General features: G+C 39.6%; 1 protein-coding gene across 2 annotated transcripts in view; it reads right to left on the minus strand.

The window, feature by feature from the left end:
• Nucleotides 1-16,498, minus strand: part of PDLIM5 (PDZ and LIM domain 5) — a 125,814-nt gene that overhangs the window by 19,405 nt on the left and 89,911 nt on the right. For both annotated transcript variants that reach the window (XM_058024403.1, XM_058024402.1), the window contains exon 9: nt 8,855-9,018. In XM_058024403.1, coding sequence (XP_057880386.1) covers nt 8,855-9,018 — 164 coding nt within the window. The remainder of the gene's footprint in view (nt 1-8,854; nt 9,019-16,498) is intronic.

Consider the following 16,498-nt stretch of genomic DNA (forward strand, 5'->3'; position numbering starts at 1 on the left):
CCCAGCACTCTCACAAGGATTTTCCTTCTCTTTACTGATAATCACATTAAGACCTTGTTGGTCTTGCACAGTCAAAAACCCACCAGTAAAGTACTGTAATATCCATACCTATATCAAATACCTTATTTGATATACTGACTTCTTTGTAAACCTTCTATAGTTCTCTAGATTTTTTTTTCACCATAGATCATTCTCCCTTCCTCACTGCTTCATTTGCACCTCAGCCTTTTATCTTCCTCATTTCCTTCTGAACACCAGCAGGAGGATAGCTTTTATTGGCCACTTCTGTCATTCCACAGGCCACAAACATACCTTTAACACTTCAGTAATTTCACCAAAGGTTCATTACTTCCACTGCAACCCACAGACCATTTTTTTGTTGGTGGTGACATTTTCGTTTAGTTGGTTTGCTTTTGATTTTAAAAAACCCCACTATTAATGCTCCACTTAAATCTGTAGGAATTCTCAGTACTTTCCCCAACACTATTCCTTCTTTTGTAGCTAGAGAAATTCAAATATTAGGCCTGTTTTGTTGTTTAGATAATCACTGATATTTCCCATATATTCCTTTCACTTCAACAGCAAGTTTAACACTCCAGTGGACAAGATGTTTTTACTGCAGACAGGATGGGGATTCTCTGAGTTCACATCACTCCTTCCTCTTCCCTATTCCCTTGAAAATCTTTCAGATTGAAACTCTGTTTAATTTAAAAACATCAGACCCAATCAAACCCAAAAAACTGATGCAGGTGTTTTTTTCTTGCAATGAGATGATTTTACCAGGGCACATGAGGAATGCCAAAGTAGGTACAAATCTTTACACCCAATCTAAGTGAAAACCTCTCAACTCTTAGCAACCAGTCTGAGCTCTCCTGTAGTTTGTGTTTTACACTTTGCTTTTTATATATTACACATATGATCAGCAGCTTTGTTCTCAAGGAATACTGGGGAGATAGATGCTCCATTATCCAAGATGTGTCAAGGCACATGCACATTTTTAATTGCAAATGGTGACTGATTAGTAATGGAAAAAGAAATCACCCATTTTTTCCTGTTGCCACCTCTGTTGCTTGAAATGGGACAAAGGACAGCAACTTTGGTGGTTTGAAGATTTAAAACTAAAATCATAGAATCAATTGAAATAAATTCAATTAATAAATAAAATAAATAATTTATAAGAATTATACACTCCAGCAGGAGCTATTCTGACTAGAGTAACAGAGAGATTTGGGTTCTGTGCAAGTTATGAGAAGATGTCTATGGCCAAATTTTGAAGTTTTCTAGGCTTCACTTCACTCTTTTTTAATTAAACATTGTAAAGCACTATTGATTTACACTGATGTATTGTCATTGCTTTTTTTTTTTCCTTAAAACCAAAACCCCTCTGTCCCTGACTATTAACTTTCTACTTTATTAGGTTTAGCAAACCCACAGTGTTTGCTTTCACTGAACTCCTTGGTATGGCCAGTTTAATATTTAACAATCTTTTAGGCAGGGTAAAGAACTGCCTTTTTTTCCCCCCTTTTTTAAAAATCCCAGTGTGACTTTGCCCTTGTTAGTCTAACAATAGGTTGTTCCATCGCTGAGCACATGGATAACTGCAAACACTGCTGAAAGGTTTGGAAGACAAAGGGAGAAAGGCGGATATGCAGCGGTGCCAAAGTCACTTTGACAGAGGTTCTCTGGTGCGTAGCAACAATACAACAGCCTGGACTGTTTAACGCTCACTTAAACATAACATCAGCCCTCATGTAATATCTATAAATAACAATGCTACTTGAAGCAGTGGGAGTGCCAGAACTTCATTTTAAAGTGCTCTAACTCAGTGATTTATACACTGCAATCAAACTACTGTATTATAAATGGAAAATATAAAGCTTAATACGTCCAATTTTCTGACTTTTAGTAATATATTTGTAGCATAAGAAATCTTCCTGTTCCTTCCCTCAAAACCAAACAGATGGCCGGATGAAGCAATGTGTCTGAAAAGCTCTGCTGTCAGCTCACTGCTCTGGCTGCATGCAACACCCCATCCACTCCCAGGCCCGCACAAAATCACACAAGTTCAGTGCAGAATGCTACAGCACAAGCACAGGGTGAGAAAAAAACCAAAACCTCAAAAAACTCCCCCAACAAATGCAAAGTTCAACCCCTGTATTCTGTAGTTGTTTCTTTTGTTTCTCATGAAGTCTTGGAAACACAGTCCGAGCTAAACTCCTTTTGCTGATAAAAGGCAGAACAGAATGAATTAAACCATTATCATGTCTTTAAATGCTGGGTGAAAGCTGTATGCACCCGTGGAAAATCAAAACAGGTGTCACCTTGGCCCCATTTCAACAGCCCCTGCACTAGAGGGACTAGTTCCTGTGTTAGTAACCAGCCTTTCAACTGGAAAGGCTCCGGGTAAATTAGCTGTAAAGCATCTTAATTAAAATGAGTATGGTGGTTTTGGCTCGCTCAGCCTGTCTCCTTCTGATTTGTTACATCACATACCGTCACAAATTTGGCACAACTGGCGTTGCTTTTATCGAAAAAGCGACTCAAGAAGAAAGAGAAAACCAAGTCCTGTACTACAGTGTTGCATTTTTCTGCAGTGACAGTATGGAAACCCATTTGGTAGCTTTCTGCAGATAAGATTTTACCCCCCTTGCTTTTAGTTCCTCTCTTGAACTCGACAGCTTGGCGATGCCTGCAGAGAGCATGTCTGTCCAGTCTCATGTAAATTATCTGTCAGTTTAATGAAGCTGATGTTTAACACTGAATTCCAATAACTGCATTTACCAGAGGAATTCTGGCTTTTCATTTGCTGAACAAATATTAGGTATAATTCTTGGGTGCCCTACACCTGTGCATCTGAACAGGACACACCACTGCTCTGAGCTGGTGATAGCTAATGGAGAGGAACTGATCTGGTGAGTCAGACAGTCTGTGACAAGAAGTTACTTTTTAACAAATCAAAGACAATGAACATGGAATTTTGGAAGTCAGTGAATGTTCCCACTTGATGTGTGTGAAATAAGCATAGAGCCAAAAAATCTCTGCATCTCTGTTTAAAGGAACACAAAGAAATATGCATCTGTCCAAGTACTGCAAATAATTCAATAGCACATGAATTTGGAAAAACCAAAACATAGGAAAATTGTCAAAGGTCATGTTTGTAACAGAAAAACTGAGTTTCTATTCAGCAGATCTTGTACTGAAGTACAGCAGGTCATTCTGTCTCTGAAAAGCAGGTGGTACATTTCTGCACCATTACTATGATCTGCCCCTTCTTAAAGATCAACATTCAAGTTTTAGAAATACACTAATTTTTTCACTAACTCTACAGGAGTTAAAATTTCATACTGCCATCAAGTTAAGGTTAACATTTATAAATTACTCTGGTTTCACAATGGGTTTTGCTTGGCTAAGCGACTTCACATTAATTAACTTGTAAGAACAAACTCTTGTGGTTTGCTGTCACATGATGATATAATAATCTAGATTAGATGAAAAATTAATTACAGTCTATAAACCAGGATCAGAAAGGTTTTGTATTTTGACCTGTCAATCATAACATTTTTATGGAGAAGACTTTCTGCTTTCATGAATGGTGACTACATCATGGAGCAGCAACCTTTTGCAATCTTTTTTGGAGAAAAATGGTGGAACAGTTTTGGGACCTATTTTTAACAGAGGCCATACCAACAGTGTAAGAATTTGTCTTAACGACTAGCAGTGATAACCCAGTTTCTTCCCCATATTCAGACCTTGGCCCTCAATGGGCAAGTAGCTCCATAAGCTCCTACAATTAGTCCTGCTTTAAAATTCATCTTCTACAGAGGAAATAAATTATTATGAGAGGGTCCTAAAAACAAAATTGCAGAACTTGATGATCACTGTGATGGTTGCTTTTTCCATGCAGAAGTATTCCCAAAGCTATCAACTTAACTTACCCAGCCTGTATAGCTTGTAAGATCAACAAAATTGACATAAAGGCTGGTGCAATTACAAATGAAACACAGAAAAACAAAAGAGACAAGGAGGAAAACTGCTGCAGTCCATCCCTCTATGGTACTTAATTCCTTAAGGACTTACTGGCAGTACAAGCATTTTGTGAAGCACAATGTATCTTGGTGCCTTCCTCCCTCTCCACAGCTCCATACTGTTTGCCTGATGGCCAAACTCCACAGTTTGATATATAATTTTTATCCCATTTTGTCTACATAAATAAGTAGCAGAATAAGTAGCAAGGAAGGAAACAAAGACTCAAACTGCCAATAGACCACGATGTCAAGTCACGCCTAGGAACAGGCTTGTATTTTCTTTTCTTTTAAAATTTTCATATTATTGTGAGAATGGAATATAAAAAAAGAAAAGGCAGAAAGAAAGCTATAGATAACTCCAGAGGAGGTAAATTCAAGGCTACCAAGTACACAAAAACAACTTCAAGGAAATAGCAGAATTTTTAATACAAAGTTTTCTAGGGAGTGCTTTTTATGTGCTTGCAGCCAGTTTCTAAGTGTGTTCCCTCTGCTGAAGGGATCATGTGCTTAACACATGTGCTTGCTCAGGATTAGGCAACTGACAGTTGTGCATATTGCAAAATATGCTGACATTCCCTAGCAGCTCTGCTGGAAGGGGATTATATATCCCAGTGATACCAGGCTGAGAGAGACCCTGGGAATAAGGGAACTGGCACATCTGAGGAAAGGGTCACTTAAAACATCAGCTTTGAACCCTTCTACCACAAACCTTTCCCATCCCATTCTTCTAACTCAGCTGCAAGGCCCAGGAGGAACAAAGGGCATCGACTGCAGTGAAACTCCCCTTTCCAAGAAGCAAACCAGCCTTTCTGGCCACCAGCTGTATAACAGCTCCCCACAGGCCCCTGCCATCCCATGGGACCCCAGCGAGCCAGCGGGATGCTGTACTGGAAGGCAGGGTGTGGGACTGGCAGTGCTGTGCCTGGCACACAGCCCCTGCGGTCCCCATGCATCAGCAGGTCACCCCCCAGCAACAAATTTGGAAAATGTCAGGTAAGAGAAGGCAATTTCATGTGAGAAATGTAACACTGGAAGTCCTGACTGCTTCTGACCATCACCGATCCTGCTGCACTCTCCCTGAGAACAGTTTGTCTCCTGGACTGACTCCAGCTGGTGTAGCTGTGCTTAGCAGGCAATTACACCTTCTGAGATTGTCCTCAATTTGCCACGGTGCTATTCACTTCCTTTCAAGTTGCCGTGGAATGTCACTGCACGCTGACAAGCAGCTGTCATCTGTCACCCACGAGGTGGCTGCATGGCACTGGTGAGTGAAAGCCATTCCTGGGCATGCACTGTGTCCTTGCCCAGGACTAGAAAGGGCTTTGGGGTTCCTTGGGGGTGAACCATGCTATGTAAGTGTAGAGTCATAGTTATCAAATATAGAATAGCTCACTGCAATGTAGCCAGGATGCTCTGGGTTATATCATTTTGCAATTTAAAACAATCTTGTAAAAATCTTCTGCCTCTGGTAGGTGAGTAGAGCTTCATAATGAAGCTCAAGAAAAATGAAGTGAGAACTATTCTAAATTCCAGTCTGCACATATAACATACAGTAACAGTATGTTTTTACTTGTTTCAACAATAGAAAAAAAATTGGAGATTATTGAGCTTCTTACCCGTGCCTTAAAAGAAAGCATGAGGCAGCCACCTCTCTTTTCCTCTAGTAAATCACTGAGGAATCCCATAACATTAGGATTTTGTTCCAAAGAGAAATAAAACCTCTGTAACCAGCATAGTGGACAACTAGCATAGTAGCACTCATGACTGCTCCCCACAGCCAATGAGGATAATTCAGGCCCAAAGGTGCTATCATCGTGAGATCCACTTGGATCATGAGACTTCTGTAGAGAAACTCAGTCCCTGAAGCATCTCCAGGTTCACTATCTCAGCCATTCAACTTTGAACCATCAGGTCATGAAATAGCTCATATCTCACAACAAAATTCAGACATCTCTGCACAATCTCAAAAAAGAAAAACCAACAACAATCAACAAATCACCTCAAACCCCTACAGTGATGCTAAAAAAAAAAAAAAAAAAGGTATTCTCTGGTCTATCCAAGAAAGAGATCTTTTCAACTAATAATTGAAAAGATGCTGTCTATCCAAATGACAGACCTCTGAAGTCAGACAACTTAATAAAATCACTGGTAATCTTCATGCCACATCATCAATCAGCATCTTACAGCTTCCCCAGGCACAAACAAAATCCTATGACATGCCTGTTTTGCTTTGGAAACAACTTGGTGTTAGAAACAATATTCATTAGAAGGGTGAGTGGTATCAGAGCCACAAAACTGTGCTCCCAATACATTTCTGCTATTAATAGCATACCACTATACATTGACATAAGATTGTATCTTCCTTCTAATTATTTCCTAAGGTAGACTTCAGCTATGAAATCAAAGGACTTTTTTAGTCTAAAATTTTTTTCGGCTTATGGCCTATGAAGCCAAATTTTGTTTGGCCTGTGGAGCACTGGAAATTTTACTTTAAGGAAAACGTTATGCTCACAGACTGCAAAGAAACCGCAGAACTGAAGTCCAAGCATTCTCTGAAACACTTAGCCTTTCTTTTTTTTCAACATCTGACTAATTGTATCAAAACACTCAATTATTGAAACAGTTTTACCTGTCTGACTGCTGTTGCACCTACAGGGGACAAGCACAGACTGGCTTCCCATGGCAGTTGGCGACTCTCTGTGTTTCTAAGGTGCAAATGTGAACTGAAGCTCCTCTGGCATCTGGGACATCGTACTCATCCCACCCTCTTAATTCCTGGGCAGTTGCTGTTCACACGGCTGCATTATCTTCCCTGTACCTTTCCAGTTTTAGGGAACTCTGAGTCTTCAATGCCTCTTTCTCCTATAGCTTTTATTTCTGGCTCCCCCAATATTTTCTGGGAGAGGTAACAGCTTTGCTTCTTTGGAACTTAAGCATTGCATCTCAGAACACTTCATCAAGACAGCACAAAGCTGACATCCTCATGATTGTTTCTTCCCACCAGCTTCTCTACCAGTATGAAGTTTCTAAATTTTCTTTAAGCTGTTCTGGAACATAACAATCAAAAATTTTCCACCTGGCTTTCCCTCTCACTTGCCTAACTCTGTATCTCTGATGAAAAAAAAAAAAAAAATCACATTATGCAAGAGCATAGGCATAGATTTCCAGACCACTACAGAATCAAGTGTACTTTCAGAAATATCTTTAAAACTCTCTTGTTCATAAACATCTTAAAAAAAGGCTATGTTGAACATTTGACTCCTATTAATACTAGGGCACGCTAGTAGGATGTAGCAGTGCAACACCTACCAACATACTAAAAATGAGCGTGGTACTACAGAAACTCCAAAATCATGGGTGGTTTCTATGCAAGTTAAATAATTCATCACTTGGTGAGACAAAGTTATATCAACTGTGAAGTACAAACAGTCACTTAGAAAAATGCAGGATTATGGCATGCCCACAAAAGCTTGCCTTAAGCACACATGCTACCAAAAAGGTAACTTTAAAAAGTCTTGTGGCTTCTGTTGTTCCTGTTCATTTTGAGGTTTTTTTCCCTTCTAATGCTAGCTAACTCAGAGAAGTAAAACAATGCTAGAATGAAACTGATGTAAATTTTAAGAAGTCTTTACCTTGCCCTCATTAGCAGAGTCACTATTTGCCAGGAAAGTACAGCAATGACAATGCATTGCCATCTTGAGGCTTCCTACAGAACTGCACAGCCCAACCAAAATACAACAACTTGCTACCAACCACAGCATTCAATCAGAAGTGCCAAAGCCATTATAAAACATGAAGCATTAACACTGTATTTTTTTTCTTTATTTTCATGCCAGGGCTTCTATGATTCCATTTTGGGACTGGATATACTTCAAAAGAAGGAAAACCCTTACATAGAACAAAACCAAACAAACACAGCTATTTAGCATAATTGATCCTGTCAGAAAGACAATCAAGACTACTCCTCTCATATTAGCAAGAAAAATCTGAATCTAAAGCCTAATTAATAATACAGATTCCCAGATCCTTTGAAATTACTACACAAGTTTAATTCAGCACCAAAGACTGATTCAGCTTAAAAAATTACCCCAAGTAAATACCGGATGTAATACTATGAAAACCTCAGTACACAGTTGCACATAAACACTGTATCATCTAATAACATAGGAGTGCTCAGAAAGAAAACAGAATGCTTTGCAGATATAACACATTCCAGTGTGGGTTCAAAGGTTTAGAAATCACTAAAGTTCATTCAAAGGTAGAAGCTATGTGAATTGTCCTTGTAAGAACTTCTACACACATCTCTGCAATCCAAACCTACGTAATAATCTGGCACCCTGCTCAAATAAAACCTACAGATGTCAAATACATAAATATTCTCGTGCTTCAGCCTTCTTTATCTTTTTTAAAACTAACTAGTACTTCTGAAAAGATCACTTGGAAAACACATGTATATGGATAATATTGACATATGTCAATATTCCCACCTGGAATAGCATGGGATATGCTTGAATCTACAGTCACATGGGAAGCACCAAGATGAAACTGTGGGGTGTATATACATATAACTGGTTGGTATAAACGCCTTTAATAGAGGTGTGAGGCAACTGATTTTGTTTGTGAAATTAATGGCATCTATGAGGCTACTTACAAAGGGTTTACTAAAATGGCTGAATTGGTTTTTCTTCTCTTTTCCCAGCAGACTGGCCTGTTCTCAAAACCCAAAACAGCCATTGGAAGCCTGTTGTTTTTACGCCCAAGGTGAAGTTTGTTTTCCTGAGGCACCCAAAGGCCTTTAGGTGAGCAAGAAAAGCCTGTCTGGGAGTTACCTGCTTGGCTTGGAGGCTGCCAGCCCTTGGCAGAACCCAGGGGTGCCACAGGCTTGAGGGCTGGGGCAGGTGAGGAGTTGGCAGGAGCAGGTCTCACATCCACGCTGTCCTGGCAGGCAGGGACGCTCCTCACCGGGGCAGGCTGGGCAGCTTCCAGGGAATCACTGTTCAGAAACCAGGGAAGAGTAAATAAATGCCTCTTGCTAGAACAGGAGAACTTGTGAAATGGAGATGTGGAGTGGCATTCCCTCACCCCAGGGCAACAATGCAGCACCCACTATCTGTCATCACCAACAATGCTGTGGCAGTTACACCCTGAAGCTGCTTTCTAAGAACTGGACATTTGAGTAAGGTCTGCCAAAAGTCAACAGAGTCAACTAAACCCCTTCACAATTTTCATTTTAAAAGAGTTGTAAGTTTCTTTGGTCATTAAACAACATGCATGATATTTTATATTGCCTCTTTAGAGCACTTTACAGCTGCTTTTATACTTTAAGGGTTGGCAGAACTCTTTCAGCTCTTTAAAAACACACATGATAAAAACTGAACTCAATCACAATCCACATGGAGTGCAAGCAGCCACTAATTACACTGATAGCAAGAACATTTTACATTTCTCACTTGCCTTTGGGCAGCTGAAAATAAATAATTTAAAACAGTCAAAGTAGAGGAGTAATTACTAATGAAGATAATTTACAAAACAAATGTACATCAAAACCAGGAAATTAACATTGTGAAATACAGCCAAATACATACATGAAATACCATTTCAAAAACATATTTTGCACAATTTAGAAACCCACTGGTAACACACTAGAAGCCTTGTATTCTTTCTTCTATTGAAGAAAAACAAATTTTCAGCACATGTGCACCATGTGTATTTTCACCAGGGTCATTCCCAGAATTACAGACTGTGCCAAGTTTGTAAAGTAAAAATCCATGAGCTATTTTTACTTTACAAGTGTTGCACATGCACAGTATTACCTTGCCTGTATGACATGCAACAACTTGAACACACCATGAGGCCAAAACAAAGGTTCATAACCTTGATTTTTTTTTTTTGTCATCTCCAGATTTACAGGGTAATAATTCATGTGTTTAGAATCTTCTTCCAGGTAAGGGATAAAAAAAGTCATTCCCAGTTTGGAGAATAAACCAGAATGCTCAGTTTAATGAGTAACAACTATGGCAATTGCAGGCTTTGGTAGCCAGCACTGGTGGATTTACTGTGTGCAGTGTGCCCAGAGAAGCACAAACTGAGACCTTGCATTCCATTATCTTCAAATGCTGAAAAGATATTTAAAGGCATTTGTGTAGCTCAAATGGAGGCATTGAAGGTGCACGTTATACTCCTTTGAGACTCATGTTCCAAGTCTTTATTACAGGCAGATTTTGAGGCAGTGGAGATACAGGGCATAAAAGTGTTAATACAGATTGAAAGAAAAAAAATAGGTAAGCACCCTCTGATGTGAAGTAGCAGCAGTGGTTGAAAATGACAAGGTAGTTTAAGATTGGCTTCCACAATGAAAAAAGTGCATGTCTGCAATTTCATTGTTACAGAAACATCCTTCTGTACTGTTGAATATATTTGACATGTAACCCATCAAACCCAATCCAGGCCAGAGCCCCACTGCAACTTTAAGAATTCCTTGTTAGCACTGTTGATGCTAAAAAAAGAAAGTTTCCTCCTTCTCCATCCAAGAGGCTCATTACTGCTTGTCAAATAACTTTTCAAGTCTAGCACCTCTTCACTGCCTTTGCCTGGAATATATAAGTCATAAATAATACAAATCAGCAGTCAGAAATAAAAAAATCCCACTGACTCAGCAGCTATCTTTTACAAGCAGAGGCTACTCAACAAGCAAAAATGGATTTCAGACAAGCAGAAATGGTTCCCTCCAGGGAGAAGATGGCAAGGAAGGGAACTCAATCACAATCCACATGGAGTGCAAGCAGCCACTAATTACAATTAATAAATTGTTCCCTTGAGGGAAGCCCACAAGGCGCATTGCAACGCTGATTGGAAACTCCACTGTTGCCATTTTTGTGATCAAATTCTAAGGTTCATGAATGACGTGGCATGGCAGTTCCTGAAGAAACAGAATGTTGGAGACATTCAGGCTTTCATTCAGAAATAAGGTGAAACCCTAATGATCCCAAACTAAAAGACAATTATAGACCCAGGTATAAGCTACTTCTGATGTTTTTTATCACCTCTGGAAGTTTTTTGTGCCAGGAGCCTCAAGGAAGAATCTTCTCAAGGGACAAGCCTGAAGCCATCACTCTGACAGAGAGGATGTTACTGGCCTCAGGGCAAAACTTCTGAAAGGTCTTGGACACCCTTTGTATTGCATCTCTGATTCTTCAAAGCAAAAATTGTATAAACTCAAGCCACTAGCTCAGCCTGTTAAGTTTACCGGCAGACTGCTACTGCAGCTTGGCAAGTCTCCACTGTGTGACAGTGCCCACCCATGGCTGCCTAAATGAAATAATGCACCATTTCTCTGGAATTGCAGCCTCCAATCAGGTGGCTGTGAGTGCACATGCAATGTTCTCTGCAGAAAGATTTATCTATGTCTCATTTTCAAAGATGCATTGCACCCTCAGCAATGTCTCCCTCATGAGGTTCAACCTTTTAAACTGAACTTGAAATTCATGCTGCAAAGTTAACTCCTCAACACTTTACTCCATGTTTTTCCACACTGAGAAACACTCAAACTCTAGTTACTGTTATCCAGCTTTACAAATACAGTCATGGATCTTTCCAGAAGCACACTTATTTTCTACAAGTGGCTGTACAATGCCCACAATTTGCCCCACTAGTAATTTGCGACTCACTAAGATATTGTACAATGATGACCCAAGTTTCACCATCTAGAAAATATAGGATTTGAAGAGAAAAAAATATACTGAAATTTAAGAAAATAAATATATTTTAGAAGAGAGTTCCCACCTGCTTTTCAGTGTTGTCACTGGGAAGCTGAGGGAGGATGATAAACATAATGTATTTACCAAGCTCTGTGTGAACACTTTCTCAGACTTCCCAGCTGACTCTCACAGGTCAGCTTCAGGTCAAGAACATTTTAATGTCAGAACACTTGTATATTATTAATGACACACCTACCTTCTGCCTCCAGCATTAACATTTCCACTATGTTCCATAACTCTTAAACTCCTCCTTCTCCACCTGATGAATACTTACAGCAAAAATCGACGTTTTCCAAGATAAAAACTAAGGCAAACACGAGGCTCATCCCTGCAAGCTAACATTTCCTGCAAGCCGTGAATGCTCTGCTGTCAACCTTTGGGCAAGGGGTTTTAACACTACAAGAACCAAGGAATAGTGAAACATGAGTCTGTCAGACTCAGTCTTGTGTCCTGAAAACCCATGAGAATTTAGATTAATAAGCTATGGGAAGACTAATCAAAATAATTCTGGAAGTGGGTTGCAAGGGAAACAGATTGCAAAAACAGCCCAAGAAAAATGTCTGGCAAAGAAGCAAGCCAAAGACACCTCTCTATTTTTTACATATGCTAGCTTGTACTTAACAGACACGCCTGAAATTCCATGGAGAACAGCTCCTACCACACAGTGCAGTCTTATTTTATCAAATCAGGTGTGTGTATGGAAAACAAACAAATTCCTGGGGAACCAGCCAGGAGGCTTGAGGAGGACACACAAGGCTCCAGTGCCAGTGCAAACTTTATTCAGAGCTCACAAAAGGCTCCTCAGACTTACCCAGTCTCCTGGTGAACAAAAGCACCGTGGAAATTGTGGGGAAAAAAAAACCAGAAAAAGCGAGTAGTAATTTTTCCTCCTATGATGGAGGAAGTGGGTCCAAGTCACACTTGATATAAGCACCAGTTTTTCAGAGACCAGGCTGAATGCATTTTAGAGGCATTTTAAGAAATTTGCACTAGAAACTCCTTTTGAGCATATTTAGAGGTTTTGATGCTTCTTCCTCCCTGAAAAACCCCAAACTCACAAAAAACCAACCAGCGAAAACCAGCCAAAATCCCAATAAACCAAAAACACCCCAAAAAGCCAACCAACAGAAACCCAAGAAAACAAAAAAAAAAAAAAAAAAAAAAAAAAAAAAAAAAAAAAAAAAGAAGAAAAACACATGATCTGGAGTTATAAATGCCTAAACCTCCCTCCATCCTTCCACGGCAATTCCTATTCAATGCTGTCCAGAATTTCTTCACACAAACTTTAAAGAAGCTAATAATGGAGATGATATTATCAGCCAAAGGAGGACCTACTAAATAACTGAAAAGGAATTGAGCTTGCTGTCATGTAACTTCTAAGAGCAGTAAGGTGATAATAAGGGCCAAGTTACTTGGACTTTCTCAACCAGACTGAAGGGATTTGGCTGGACCTTCTCCTCACGCAAACCCAAGATAGTGGCTATCCATCTGTAAAAACAAGTAGTTGAGCCAGAGCTCAGTCTGGTACATCAGTATTTTACCAATAGTTCTGTGGCTATAAATGATGGTTTAAGTATTTTGTTAAACTAACTTGCTCTGCTGTCCAGAACAACTGTGGAAGTAGGGCACAGGTCTCCTGTGGTGTCAGGAAATCTGCTGACAGGACAGGCCAGGTAGTATCTAAGGGACATCTTTCTCCAGATAGCCAGGAATTCTGTGACCTGGATCTCAGGTCTCATTTGTTTGTCAAACAAGTCATGTGCTACATTTTGTCCGGTATCAAAATACACAATAGCTGAAAAAACATATAGGAAACCAGAAAAAGGCAGGTATGAAAATGACAACAAAACTCCATGAACAAGGGAAATACAGATGGCTTTTTGCAAGGGTTTTCTGGTGTAACAATAGAGAAACAGAAGCCAAGAAGCACTAAGTGCTGACCTTATCCCTACTACAAGCCCAGTGTTTATATTTCGTATTAACCTGACAGTGCTCCAGTATCTTGCTAGAAAGAAGAAAAACAAAATAAAGTAATAGAAAGAAAGAGCAGAGAAAATCATCTGGGTGGAGGTATTTCTGTATCACATTACAGGGAGGGAGTATATAACCCCTTTGTAAGCAGTGCTCTATATGCAGAAATAACTCAAAGCACCTTTCAGAGTATATATGCTCTCAGAGTTAACATCAGGGCTCATCTCACAAGGTGTGATTACCATTTTTTAAAGGAATTGAATGTAGCAAAGTATCAGGAAGATAAACAAAAAGCCATGCCAAAAACAAAAGGGCTGTCAACACCCATTCTTGCTAGTGTTTCCCAAAATTTCCCAGTGTTTCTGCCTTGAGATTTAATTTTAAGGCAGAGCTCTAATTCTTGGTCATGCAAGACATTAAATACATCATTTCCTGTGCTGCATATGTGTCGTTTGTTAGAAAACATGCAAGCCCCATAAACTCAAGGCCATCCCTGTTGCCATTAGGATGAAACACTCAGCTTAGTGCAAGACTGCATAGCTGTTACACACCCCCAAAAAATCCCATTACAGAGGAGTCTGGCGGGGAAGAAAACGTGTGGATGCTCACCACCACTTCAGGGCAGTTACTAAGCCAGAAAAAGGTCAAGCACTCTGGCAGCAACCCAGTACAGAACAGTTTAAGACAGCCAGCTTTTTGGAGCAGAGACAGTGAAGTGAGAGGGATAAAGGGAAATATATCTGGAGGAACCTTACTGCAGAAGAGAATCAACACCCTGCTTTTGTTATAGCTATAACCTTCCTGAGTCTGTCCCCAGAGATAATGCAAAGAAGCCTAAGCTACCTTGGTAAATGAGATGCATTACCTTTTCATTGAAGGTATGAAAGATATTAAAGAGCCAGAGAACTCCAAAGCAGTTTATTACTTGGCTTTCTTGGTTGAGCCTAACAGCCCTAGTTCTATCTGAACCAGTTAGTGTACTGCATTCTATTGTATACTTGTCCCTTTAGTTATGGGACATAAGATTTCAGCTCTCCTTTCTTATCAACTATTTTATTGTGGAATAAAGTGAGCTGCCATTTAAAACAACTTTTCAGCATTACATACATTTACATATCACAGTATGTCACTAGATGGATTTTAATGCAAAGACATTTTAATACCTAGCTTCACACTCAATGGGTACATTTCTCTCAAATCTACTATTTTTTTCCTGACATAATTGATTAGTTTTGCTTGATCTTTGCTGAAATTCAGTAACAATATGTAGTTGCTGACACAACATTTATCTTCTTTTCCTACATGTTTCTCAAGTCATACAGCAAAGGCTGTGGTCCTTTATTCAACAGGACAAGACAGCACAAAGTTTCATTTCTTCAGCTCCATCTACTGGTAACCTCTCCTTCCTTACCAGTGCAGCAGCTCAGGAATAAGGATGTCAACATGGGAACCAGAAATCATTACCTTCATTTGTTCTATGCGATCTTCAGGACAACACTGGCTATTCCTGCAAAAATCCTTTTTAAAATGCAGTTTTGTGCAGAGTGTTCTCAGACTAAATGTACTACTATATCACGTGTCCCAGATTTTAGGTCATATCCTGTTTGGGATGTCCCTAACAGCCTGGAAATGATCATCTTCCTTTAGCACCTTATGCCACAGCCTTGTTGCAGCAACCTGAACAACCAGGATAACCTGGCTACTACAACAGCTTAAGATAAAATTCACTTTCCACAAGTTTAAAGGTTACCTTTCAAACCCCCTAAAAATCCATGCATGTTTATTTCAAGCCGTTCAACCTCAATCTTGATATATATCCAATACTGAAATAGTCTTTTGGACAGGCTTATATGGTCTCTGCACTCCCAGTGTACCTTCTGACTCCCTGGCACATCTCTCTCCAGCTCTGTCAGATGGAAGAGAAAAACAGATTAAGCTCCTCCAAAACTGGACCTCAGCTGTGGAAGAATGAAACCAGTTCTCCATTGTTTCCTGCCTTTTCCAACACACAGCCCCATGTACTTGTAAGGGACAGCAGCTGAATGGAGACACTCTGGGAATCCCAACACCGAATGCATCTCCAAAAATAAATCTTCAGCACCAGGAGAGCTTCCCCCATACAGTGAGAAAACAATGGACAAACAGAAAGCCAGTTACAGATTCAGGAAGGAGAAAGTTTCCATTAATGTAATAACCTATTTTCACTTGCCATAAACAATGCACATTAGTGAGTGAAGGAAAAAAGAAAAGAGAAGTCAGAGAATTTGTTTTCACTGTACTAAAGTATGACCAAACAAACACCACAGCTAAAGGATAGAGTCTTGCTGATGACATAGCCTGGGCTTCACCTGTAGTGCACAGACAGGTATCAGAACTCCTCAAGAGGTTTTCTCTTTCAATGTGTACATAAACGGTTTTCTAGTAATCACTCAGTGGCAAAAATAAAATTGGTATTTTAAGTTGTATTATATCACCACAATTCTGTCAATGATGTTCCTTTTTTAATCTTTTTTAAGTGGATATGCTACAAATTAGAAATTTTGATACAAATAAAGTTAGTTTTGTGTCTTAGAAACTACTACATGAAAGAGAAGAAAAAGAACTAATACTTGTTACTCAACACGAGTTCCTACATCAAGTGGATCTCAGCTCTACTTATAGTTGAGTGTTATCTCTAGAAGGGTCCAACTCTTGTGAAAATATAAATAGGTACAAGAAAATGCACAGATTATTTCTTCCTTAGCA

This window comes from Melospiza georgiana, chromosome 5, assembly GCF_028018845.1.
Source record: "Melospiza georgiana isolate bMelGeo1 chromosome 5, bMelGeo1.pri, whole genome shotgun sequence".
Classification (NCBI taxonomy): domain Eukaryota; kingdom Metazoa; phylum Chordata; class Aves; order Passeriformes; family Passerellidae; genus Melospiza; species Melospiza georgiana.